This window comes from Etheostoma spectabile, chromosome 14 (genome assembly GCF_008692095.1).
Source record: "Etheostoma spectabile isolate EspeVRDwgs_2016 chromosome 14, UIUC_Espe_1.0, whole genome shotgun sequence".
In the NCBI taxonomy this organism is placed as follows: Eukaryota; Metazoa; Chordata; class Actinopteri; order Perciformes; family Percidae; genus Etheostoma; species Etheostoma spectabile.
In genome coordinates, this window is record NC_045746.1 from 22,915,246 (window position 1) to 22,928,032 (window position 12,787).

Sequence of the window (12,787 nt, forward strand, 5' to 3'; positions counted from 1 at the left end):
TACTCAAGACTATTTCAAAACCACTTCAATTTGTTTTCAAATGCTATGAAAATTGAACAAGACACCCCAAAATTACCCATCAAAATCACCCCAAAGAGCCGATCCGTGGACAACGTGAGGGTTAAACGTAGACTTTATCATCATTAGGTTAAAGAACAGAAATACATATAACAATTACTTTTCATCAGATATCCACTGGTCAGAAACTATTTTATAAAGACATTACACAAGTGAAAGATAATTAACCTAAGTTATTATTAGATGCATACAAGATATAAGACATCCATCCATCCATCTTCATCCGCTTATCCGGTATCGGGTCGCGGGGGCAGCAGCTCCAGTAGGGGACCCCAAACTTCCCTTTCCCGACCACATCACCCAGCTCCGACTGGGGGATCCCGAGGCGTTCCCAGGCCAGGTTGGAGATATAATCTCTCCACCTAGTCCTGGGTCTTCCCCGAGGCCTCCTCCCAGCTGGACGTGCCTGGAACACCTCCCTAGAGCGCCCAGAGGCATCCTTACCAGATCCCCGAACCACCTCAACTGGCTCCTTTCGACGCGAAGGAGCAGCGCTCTACTCCGAGCTCCTCTTGGATTACTGAGCTTCTCACCCTATCTCTAAGGAGACGCCAGCCACCCTACCTGATGAAACCCATTTCGTCCGCTTGTACCCTGGATCTCGTTCTTTCGGTCATGACCCACGCTCCGTGGTCCCCTCACTCGCGAACAAGACCCTAAGGTACTTAAACTCCTTCACTTGGGGGTAAGGACTCACTCCACCCGAAGAAAGCACTCCATCGGTTTCCTGCTGAAAACCATGGCTCAGATTTAGAGGTGCTGATCCTCACCCAGCGTTCACACTCGGCTGCGAACCGATCCAGTGAGTGCTGAAGGTCACAGACCGATGATGCCATCAGGACCACATATCCGCAAAAAGCAGCGATGAGTCCCGAGCCCCGAACTGCAACCCCTCCCGCCCCGACTACGCCTCGATATCCTGTCATAAATATTACAAACAGGATTGGTGACAAAGCGCAGCCCTGGCGGAGGCCAACCCTCACTGGAAGAGTCCGACTTACTGCCGAGAACCCGGACACAGCTTCGCTTTGGTCATACAGAGATTGGATGGCCCTAAAAAGGGACCCCCTCACCCCATAATTTCCGGGGGACCCGGTCATACGCCTCTCCAGATCCACAAAACACATGTAGACTGGTTGGGCATACTCCCAGGCCCCCTCAAGATCCTTGCGAGAGTAAAGATCGATCCGTTGTTCCACCCAGGACGGAATCCGCATGTTCTCTTCAATCCGAGGTTTGACTATCGGCCGAACCTCCTTTCCAGCACCTTGGAGTAGACTTTACCAGGGAGCTGAGAAGTGTGATACCCTGTAATTGGCACACACCTCTGGTCCCCTTTTTGAAGAGGGGAACACCACCCCGGTCTTCCACTCCTTAGGCACCGTCCCAGACCTCCACGCAATGTTGAAGAGGCGTTCAACCAAGACAGCCCCTCCACACCAGAGCCTTAGCATTTCTGGACGGATTCATCAATCCCTGGGGCTTTGCGCGGTGGAGTTGTTTGACTACCTCAGCGACTTCCACCAGGGAAATTGACGACAATCCCCCATCATCCTCCAGCTCTGCCTCCACCAAAGAGCCAGTGTCAGTGTCAGATATAAGACAACAAATGTCTAATATCTAAATCATGCAATAGAATACAAAACTCCAAAAAGGTGAGGAAGATTGTCATAATATACAGGTAAATCAGAAGACATCAACTTAAGCTTTTAGTGAGAGTTCTGTTGGAAGAACATAGGCCTAATTAGTATTTTGGAATAGAAGTTTATTACTCTTTTGTCACATTATACCTTGGCAAAATCCATGATAAAATTACGTCACAGCATGAATATCTCTTTGAAATTGATTTGGCTGCTAGGAAGAACGCTCTCACACTGAAATGGCTGCAAACATCCAGACGAGGACCACCAGACTGCACTTGTCAATTACATTAAACATATAGAGTGCCTGACCTTTACCTCAGCTATTTTGACGTGGGGTTACATGAGATACTTCTCCATAGTCAGTGTATCTACATCTACAGTAGATGCCGGTCAACACACCACCACTGTCTCACGCTGCAGATCAGCTGTTTGGTCAGACTCTCTGCGGCTTAAGGAATAAAACAAATACTAGAAAATGAAAATGAGGGATTATGACAGCAACAAGGAAAGGTCTCACTCTGGAGACCTTTGTGAACCAAAAAGAACTTTTGCAGAAGGAGACTTTTGCTAAGCTGAAAAGGGAAAGGAAGCTGAAAGGAAAGGGAAGGGGAAATAGTTTTTTTAATTAGGCCTTTTTTCCATTTCTTTTTTATTGCTGCACACACTCCTATTTGTTTTTAAGATTATTTTTTGGGGAATTTTAGGCCTTTATTTTTATAGGACATCTGAAGACATGATAGGAGAGTCAAACCCACTGCTGCTGCATCGAGGAGTAAACCACTGTTGCTACCGTTAAATGTGTTTAAAGCTGTCCCTGTGCACAGCAGAACATTGCTTGGCCTCTCTGTCAGTACCCCTGTCTGCTTCTCCAAACTGGAGGCATGCATGCTAATCCCCATCTACTGTAGATAATACACTGACTATCGATAACTACCTCGTACAACTCACTTCAAAAAAGCCAAACTATCCCTTTTAAGACTAAAATGCCGGCAATATGAAAACCACTTGAAAAACTGGACCACTTATATATATATATATTTTTTTTTTAATTTTAATCTGTTTATTGATCCCCTATGGGGAAATTACAATTTACACTCTGTGTCCACACTTGGTTAGTTTACACACAGTCCTAAACTACACACACACACATGCTCAGGATCTATACATGCACTAATGGAGAGATGTCAGAGTGAGTGGGCTGCCAGCCGAACCAGCACCCTGAGCGGTTGGGGGGGTACGGTGCCTTGCTCAAAGGCACCTGGCAGTGCCTAGGAGGTGAAGTGGCATCTCTCCAGCCACTAATCCACACTCCGTACTTTTGGTCCATACGGGGACTTGAACCAGTGATCCTCCGGCTCCCAACCCAACTCCCTGCAGACTGAGCTACTGCAAACCCCCCCAAAAAAAGCAGTACGAACTAGCTAGGAGTCAAACCTAGAATCTTCTGATCTGTAGTCAGACGCATTACCCATTGCGCCACTAGCCCTGTGTATATGTGCCAAAAACCAGTTTTTCTAAGGCTAAGTTGTTGTTGTTTTCCATCGTGAGGATGTTCTTCATTAGTGCTGGCTTTGTTTCCAGGAGGGAACAGTCTGTGTCAGTGCAGGGATGGAGAGGCCTCTCTTGGCAGCATTGTAATTGGCATCCATATTGGCACCGCCTGCATCATCTTCTGTGTTCTCTTCCTCATGTTTGGATACCGTCGCAGGTAAGTGCCCATACACTGTACATCTTTTTTACTTTCTGTTTCAAAAATCATTGTTAAATTATAATCCATAGAATTATGTATCATGTTTACTGTACTATGGAAGACTACTTTATTGATCAATAGGAGTGGCTGTTGAAAATTCTGCCCCTTCATGAAATATTCTTTAGCTAGGCTAATGTAACGTTGTGAAGAATCTGTACTCATGGCTCAAACCTGTTTGCAGTCTGTTTTGCAGTAAAGGGACTCAGGACAGCTGGTCTGTACCGAGGGACAACACAGGACACAATGGCATTCCTAAAGATGGAGCGAACCAGCCCAGAGTGGAGTCAGGACCTCAGGTAATCACTCACAATCTGATGGTCAGAGCTTTATATAACCACTTCATTTATTGTGTACAGTTTTATTACATATCCAGTCATTCCTTTTGGTGTAGGGACTTAAAACTGTTTTTACGTTTTTTCAAAGAAATCTCAGTAAAAAATCGTTGAAGTGACAAGAGCAGGAATAGCCCCAGGTAGCTGCCTTTTTAACCCCTGTGTTGTCTTCCTGTCAGAATTGAAAACTTTTAACAACTTTTGTTGACGCTTTTCATAGATGTTTTTAACTTTTTCTTATGTTTTTGTCCCTTTTTTCAACATTTTTGATGCTTATTAACTGTAGTTACACAGTTATTTTTAGAATTTATGGTCAATAAACCTCATTTATAGGAAATTATACCTAATGTTTGAGTTAGAAAAGCAGAAATTAGGAATTATTGAGACTAAAATTAAAGGAATGTATCTTGATGGATAATCACAGACTGGAATATGTCAACTTTTACTCAAGACTATTGTGAAACCACTTCAATTTGTTTTCAAATGCTATAAAATTGAATGAGCCACCCCACAATTAATGAAAGTAGAGATTTGTACTTGGCAAAGAACGTTGTGTGGAATCAATCAAGTTATTTTGGGGAATTAAAAAGAACATTGATATAGGACAACGGGTCAACATGACCTGAGGGTTGACGGATATTAGTTCTCAAATGGAGCTTCTACAAAAACAGATTTTACAATAAGTGTAGTGATTGAAAACAGGTAAGTTTCCAAAACAAACGTACAAACGCACGTACAAACTATAAATAGAATTTATTCACAGTTTGCATAGATTGAAAACACTAGTAAAAAACTGAAAACAGCGCCAGCGAGGACACAGTAGCGACTTTAAAAAAAGAGAAAGAAATAAAGTGCAATGGCACCGGCGCAATCACTTGATATAAATAGCAAAATTTCACTGGAAAAATTTAGAGGCTATTAAATATGCGTTAGGACCCAATACACACAATAAAAGAGCAATATAACAAAATACCACTGCACACCATAAAACTCACATTAATCACATGCAGGGAATAATAAAAGGCAACACGTCAAACCACACTAGTAAGCAATAAGGGGTCTCTAAAGCTATCGTTAAGCCTCTAACTAGCCCTTCGATTGAACCCCGCCCGTCAGCGATATTGCACTTTAACCTTTCATAATGATAATATTTCAAAAGAACATAACAAACCCAACTAAACAAAGAAAACAAGTTATGGAAATAAATGCCCGTTACTTTAAATAAATGTGGGAAAAACCAATGACAGACAATATTGCACTTGCAGACAGTCCTTCAAGTCATTTAGATTTCATCAGACCCGCAGCATGATCTTAATGTCGTTACGACCGTTACTCTACTCCCAGACTGAGCTCATCTAAACATCTGAAATGTTTGGCCTGCACGTGTCGCATACACTCCACTACCCTTCCTGAACTGTGAGCCGAGAGAGAGAGAGAGAGAGAGCGTACATTACCTCTGTCCCTAAATAACCTCCGCCCTTCACAGGGCCATGACGTCACACCCATTACATAAGTAAAATTAGTCTTTACAGCTAAATAGAACAACCTTTAATAGTCTTATGGTGACATAGTGGACAGCCAAGAACACCTTTATATCTACTTTGGTGCACTGCATGTAAATGTCATTTATGATTGAATTTGAATAGTCTCTGATTCCTTGTCTTTGTTTCTCTTGCCTTCGTTCTGTCCTGCAGGGGATCTGTTCGGCGCAGTACCAGGTTGTCATTGAGCAGCACTTGTCAGGTTTGCCTGGCACAGACACTGGCTAACACTGGTCAATAACATCAACACCCACATCCCTGTCTTCCCCTCCACACGTCTGCTACTCACCCACGCCTCCCATCAATGAGCACCTTCCGTGCCCTTTGATAGGGGTCAGCTATAGGTTTAGTCCCTCTAAAACATGCTGCTAATAGCCTGAAAGTAGCCTCCACAAAACTGTGACTGAATACTTATTTCCTGGTCCTTTTGCAACCCAACCCCCATCATCCTACCTCAAACCAAAGCGTATTGCCTTTATTGCCTGTGCACATGCTCATGTGCATGTAGAAAAAGCCTTCCAAAAGCATTGCCATTGCAGTTGAGGTCCTGTCACATTATTGTTCTGTGTATACCACAAACACATGTGACTTTTCCAGTGGGAGTCTGATCCATAACCAAAATATTTTATTCCTCAGAGCTCCTCTGGTAAGCTGACATGTGAACGTGTGCACTATGGTCTTAAAACCACAAATTAAGCCATTTTTAGTTTGTTGTGACAGAACTCTTGACTTTGCCTTCAGGTCCTTTGCAATAAGAAAGGGAAGAAACACAGTGGCCTTTGCAAATGCCTTATGAAGGAGAAAGTCGGATTAGAAATGATTGTCTATCACCATACAAGCCATTTAGAGGAACCATTTTAACAGGTATTCTTTAGTCAACTCTTCCTCACCCAAAAGTCCCAAAGAAAGCTACCTTGTTATGAAAGAATGCCTGAGCCATAGTTAAGGCCACTTTTAGCCTGATTATGCTGCTTGTGCTAGCCTACCTCACCCAATACATGCTGAACCCCTCCCCCTACAACAACTACTTCCCCAACCAATGCCAGTGTACTGTGCCAGTTGCCAACCAGGCCAGTCCAGAGAGTGCTCACCAGGATGACTACCAGGGAGAGCATAACTGTGGCAGAGCCTGAATTCCACTGTCCCAAGCCTTACTGTACCAGAGATCGATAAGAGCCTTAACAACCTCCCATTCAAACCAGGTCCCTTTTTGTTTCGACATGTCTAGTTTTTTGACTGTTGAAATCTTCAACTTTTCTGATCTGACATCAGAAGACATCAAGGAGGTCATGCAGTGTTGCCTATGGCTTTCAAATACCCACAGGTGTCCATCTCCAAAGACACATTTGTGCAGAGAATGTACAGTATCTCATGGAAATATGGACCTCAAAGAGTGCTTGGTGAACATTTAAGCCATACATTGGATTTTTTTTCTCCATGAAGTACATCAAAGAAAACAAGTTCAAACCACCCGGATGCTTGTTCGATCTGCACAAACCTGATGGCACAGCAATGATAAGCCAAAAAATTCCTGTTTGAGGCCACACTGCCAAGTTAACTCTCTAGATGCCAAATGTGTTACCTGGGGCCTCGATGACACTGAGTTGGCGGGCAAAGAAGTTTTAATGTGATACTTGCCTGAATGCACGGATAAGGCTTGTGCTTCACCGTGTCAGCCTATCCAAAAAGTTCTTCTATGAAAACCAAGCTTAATGATACCCAAAGATGTAAACATTTTTGATGGTTTTCTTTATTTTCCTTTGAGAATTATTTTAAGAGAGACTACATTTACTCAAAGTTTTTAATTGTTCCTGTTTGAAAGGGGGCATCTGTGTGTCAAGTGCTGTAACAGAACCCAAGCCAAAAAAATTCTCATGATTTCATTATCGTTTTTTCAAATAATTTCTTTTACTTCATTTAGTTTGGTCATTCCAGATGCACCCCTTTAACATGGAACTTTTTATTTTGTTGATCCTAACATTTTACTTTTAAAGAGTAACCAAATGAAGATGTTAGATATTTTGAAAGACTATATGTCAATACTATAAGAAATACTTGCTTTCTTTTTGTAAAGTAGTTGAATTCTTGACAGATATTTAGCTAAAGAAATATGTAACCAAATACCTCTACATTTTAAACATTCAGAGTCTTTACCTTTACACTTGCTCATAACCAAAACACAGCAACATGCTTGTGAATGTGATAGTATACATGTGTGTGAATGGCCAACATTAGGAGAACCTTGAGGGCAGCAGCTTTGAGAAGAAACCTCAAATTTAAATTCCAAACGTTCCTTTTTATCCATGTTGTTTTTTTAACATAGCTCCCCAAAGAATACAACTAAATTTAAAGTCCAGCTGAAATTGAATTCCACGTTTCCCTTTGAAAAGAAAATCAGTCTCCAAAAACAATAGAGAATGTATCTCCAAATACCCTTTTTTCTTCCTCTCAATGGAAAATCATACCAATACAATTTTAAAAATCACTTTGACATGTTTTTGGACTTTAAAGCTCCAGTGTGTGTTGTTCATTCTCAAAATCGCCGTTGCTCGTTCGCAAGCTTGTCCTTTTTCACGATGGCTTGAAATTTAATTTAATTTCCAATTGCATGAACTGGGGTAGATGCTCCATATTCATGCGCCATCTTGAAATACGTTAGCTGGTAAGGGACATACAGGTGCTGCTAAGCTGCTATAGGTATGGTCGCTTCCCGCCCCGGCAGGTTGGAAGAAGGAAACATGGAGGACCAAACACATTCAAAATCCAAATTTCAGGAACAGGCGTCTTCTTCTTCGCCCAGAAACAAAAAAGTATATTGAAAAGAGCAAGAGACAGACTTTTTGAAGCGTGAAGGCTACCGTAGCTGTAATACGTACTTTGAACTGCGATATATGATCTCAAAGCTAGGAATGATTGATTGTAATTTCAGATGGACTTTGAAAAGGTTTCCAAACTAAAAACATGAAGAAATGCTTTGGACCAGGATTTTAAGCATGAAAACATGATTTGAATCATTAACCAAAAGTGCATATTGCCTTAAGCTCACATGACCCTCAAGGTTTACCTTAACCGTTTTATCAGTTTAAATTTTAAAGACGGGGGCTTTTCCCCTCATCTCCTCTCTGTCACAACTGAAAGCTGTTAAACCAATGCGATACCAAAAAGTGTATTTGATATGGAAGACCTAAAAAGTCAATGTGTTTTTGTAGTGCGAAGTGTGTAGTGGTTAAACTAGTTTTTTAAAATGGAAAGCATCTGCTGTTTCTTTTTGGAATGATTCCTTGCTCTGCCTCTTTTCATTTGAGTCTTTTGTTCTTCCTGCTGTGCACAGGAAAAGTTGCCAAAGCAAATGTTTGCTTTTTTTAAAGTTCATTATTGTTAATTATTATTAGATCTGATAACATTAATTATGATAATTTCAAATGTGTTTTTTTTATGTATAAGAATGACATGAAAAGGATTGTTAGAATTATTTTGGGATGGTCTTTGAGCAAGTGATGTTAGTTTTCCAGAGACGCTACATTTAAGGATGACAAGATTTTGAAGCCAAACTCATGTTCTGCCCTGGAGAGCCAGTGACTAGAAGAAAAAGAACCATAAAAAAGGAAGAAAAAAACGTAGGAAAGTAGAAGCTGGCTGCTAGTACCAAGGAGGAACAATGCTTTAATGATTATAAGTGCTTATTTGTTCTCTAAGCTTTCCATGGCACATTAATGCCAACTGAAAACCTAAAGCTTTAACCTGTTGCGACTGAGGTACTGTCCTTGGTCTTTGGCCAAAATGAAGAGGTTTGGAGATGAAGGATTGACTGGAGGTAAGCTGCAGCTGGAAACAGAGACCAAGCTGGGACTTTCCTATTATATGGTTTTTTTATTATGGTTCATTCACACAAAAATGGTGTCAGTTCAAGCAAATACACAAAACCCCTCACAGTTTGTGTTTTATTTACCAAGGTTACCAAGCTCTGTCACCAACCTGGTTCAGTGGAAGTGAATGGAATCTTGTATCTTAAAATTAGACTATTACACTTTTGGAAAAAGAAATAGGAATTATTTTTAACGAATTCATCAGGAATAAAATCCACATTTGCTTAATTTTACATATGCAAGTCTTACTTTGCATGGCACGGCGAGTAGTGCATGGTGGAAATTGATGTCACTTTAGATAGATATTTCTGCGTTGCTGGCATTACTTAGTTAATTCACTGACTAATCTCTACTTGTGCTTCTGTTACACTATGTTGGAGCATTTTATCCCGTAATTTACCACTTGTGGCCACTGTGTTCAGCAAAAGTTACCTAGGTTAACTTTAAACACATTAAAAAATATATCTGAAATATTCAGCAATTGTACATACATAAAAAGATACTTTCTACTGTCTAGATATCCTAAAGAGTAAGAGGGAACATGTGTTTTTTGTGATTTGTTTGAACTGACCCTTAAATGTTATTTATTTATTTATTTATTTAGCCTGAGGGCCCCTGTACAACACCAGTAATTTGCAATAGATGATGTGGCGCCCATATGACAAACTAATAACTTGCATATTTACTGTCAGTTAATATCCTGATGGTTTTTAGTGTCCATAAGCTACTCTTTTCTGTAGCAAAGTATTATTTCTGTTGATAGCTGCATGTAGATATAAGCATCTGATAATGGACACAGACCAAACATGACTGTAAAGCAAAACAATTATTAAAGTGTGACAGTTTAAACTAAGAAATATTTAAGAGAAGGGCTAACCGTGTCTGCTAACATTTGATAGCAGCATTCTTTAAGTCTCTAATTACTGCCTAACAGCTTGGTCTCTGTGTGACAGCAGACTGCTCTATCTGAATTTCTGGACTTTTTCTCCTTCCTTGATCACATTCCAACATGCCTAAAACCAAATAAAGACATTTTGCTATTAATGTTTGTCTCTATTTCACTTTTGTTAGCAATTCAATAGATTACCTCAGTTAGTCCTTTGATAGACATGCATCTACTTATTTTTATTGGATTTTACACCCAAAATGACCTGTCACACTTTGTTGTTACCCCTCCTTGTGTGTTGTTGCCTCTCCTTGTGTGTTGTTACCCCGCCTTGTGTGTTGTTATGGCCATCCAAGCAACATGGATTCTACTTAATGGGGAAGAAGTTGTAGAATAGTTCACAGAAGTTACCCATGACATTTATTGGCTAACCTTAGCTTCACTTTATTCCAGAAACCAAATACATGTTATAACAAATGATATAAAGCATACAAGTAATGACAAAATATTTTTCTCAGAAGTATGAGAGTTAACTCTTGGCCCAGTTCCATGATACCTTTCCCCCTAGTACATATATTACATAGAACCAGTCAAGCAATTCTTTTTTTAGATTATTTTTAGGGCATTTTAGGTCCTTAGTTGACAGGACAGAAGAAGACATGAAAGGGGAGAGAGAGGGGAATGACATGCAGCCAGGGGCCAAGGCCAGAGTTGAACCCTACACCGCTGCATTGACGACTAAACCTATAACCTACAGTATATATACGCGCCTGCTCTACCAACTGAGCTATCTGGGTGCCCAGTCAAGCAATTTCTAACAGGCAGGTACACACAGCTCATTTTTGGCACGGACTTGGTAAATTGTGTAATGGGAGACAATTTGACTAGAAACGAGTCCATGTTTAACTGAAGTCTTGCTGTGATTGTCTCCATTACATTTTTAATCCTTTCTTTCCATTGCTCTTTAGTTGGAGGGTGGGGACTCAGCCAGGCAACTGGGATCATCATCTTGGCTATTAGGAGTACAATCTTAGGAAAAATACCCATTTTGTAGTAATGTAGCTAATACATTTCTATTATTTGTCTTTTTAATCTCTTCTCTAATTCCTTGCCATTACTTGTGAAGTTTGGGGCAGTCCCAAAAAAGTCAAATTCTCTCCAAAATGGACTATTTGTCAGACTACATGATTTTATACACTTTTCATCTGGAATGTTTTTTTTGTGATTACATTTTTATTTTTATAATCCCCAAAAAAGTAAACATAACACTGACAACAGTTAACAACACATGGGACGCGTCCTAGGGCCTCAAAATCCCAGACAGGAAAAACAGGAGGGAGAGAGATAAAACAATACGTGCAGAAACAGACACACAAACAGACACACACACAGACAGACACAAGACAAGGGATCAATCACACACACAAACAAAAGAAAGGGCTACAGCATTGCCTTCAAGGACTCACCAGTGCTGTGCCAAGTCTACAAATTACAAGTTCCATGTAGGTGACATCCCAAAAAAAAAAGGATCCATGAACGAAAAGATAAGTCATGAGGTGGCTTCCACTGGGTTGCAATCATCGTCTTAGCAGCTGTAAAATCAGCAAACACATCATGTTTCGGAGTTCCAGAGAGCTGGAAGGCTGGCAGGTCATTCAGAATCAAAATGTTGACAGTAACAGGCACAGTAACATTAATCAAGGCGGACATTTTTGATGCAATATTGTTCCAGAACTGACCAACAGGAGCTTTAATTGGAGAGAAAGTGCATAAAGGGCTGGTAATTATTTTCATGTGATGCATTTTCATGGGTGTGTGATATGTCCTTTGTCTTTTCTGATGATCTGGATTGCGAGATACTTCTGCAATGTTAGACCTTACGACTATAGTGATTAATAAATAAATACATAAAAACATTTCTTCATCTCTTCATAAGCCCTAGATAACAATTACCACAAAAAAAAATGTAATCTGTTTATTGATCCCCAATGGGGAAATTACAATTTTCACACTGTGTCCACACTTTGTTAGTTATCACACACAGTCCTGAACTACACACACACACGCTCTCAGGATCTGTACATGCACTATTGGAGAGATGTCAGAGTGAGTGGGCTGCCAGCCAAACCAGTGCCTTGAGCGGTTGGGGGGGTATGGTGCTTGCCCAAGAGCACCTGGTAGTGCCTAGGAGGTGAAGTGGCATCTCTCCAGCCACTAATCCACACTCTGTACTTTTTGGTCCATGCAGGACCAAAAAGTCCAAAAAGGTCCAACCAGTGACCCTCCGGTTCCCAACCCAACTCCCTACGGACTGAGCTACTGCCACCCCCCTACATTCAAATTAAATAACTAACAAAGACAGTTTCAGAATAGCAGAAAGTAAGTAAGTAAGTAAGGGCAGTGCTATTTCTTCAGAGGAATCAAAGGCTTGGCCGTGTGGAGGAGGTCATCAGTCTGACGGCATCCGGGTAGGAACTTCAGCCTGGTGGTCCGTGCCTGGATGCTACGCAGCCTTCTGCCCAAGGGGAGGTGGAAAAACAGTCCATGTGCAGGGTGGGTGGAGTCTCTCATGATGCAGGGTGTGGGGTCCAGCATTTTGGCCCCCACAAAGCCGCCAGCACCCCACAAGTATACTGTATTCCCGTTTTTCTTTTCACAAACATAGTTAAACAAGACTACACACACACACAC

General features: G+C 41.1%; 1 protein-coding gene across 1 annotated transcript in view; it reads left to right on the forward strand.

Moving 5' to 3' along the window:
* Positions 1 to 7,983, forward strand: part of si:ch211-57n23.4 (immunoglobulin superfamily DCC subclass member 3) — a 27,871-nt gene extending 19,888 nt beyond the window's left edge. The window contains exons 12-14 of the mRNA XM_032536099.1: positions 3,303 to 3,429; positions 3,653 to 3,767; positions 5,498 to 7,983. Of these exons, the coding sequence (XP_032391990.1) occupies positions 3,303 to 3,429; positions 3,653 to 3,767; positions 5,498 to 5,572 (317 nt within the window). The 3' untranslated portion in view covers positions 5,573 to 7,983. The remainder of the gene's footprint in view (positions 1 to 3,302; positions 3,430 to 3,652; positions 3,768 to 5,497) is intronic.
* The last annotated feature ends 4,804 nt before the right edge of the window (positions 7,984 to 12,787 follow it).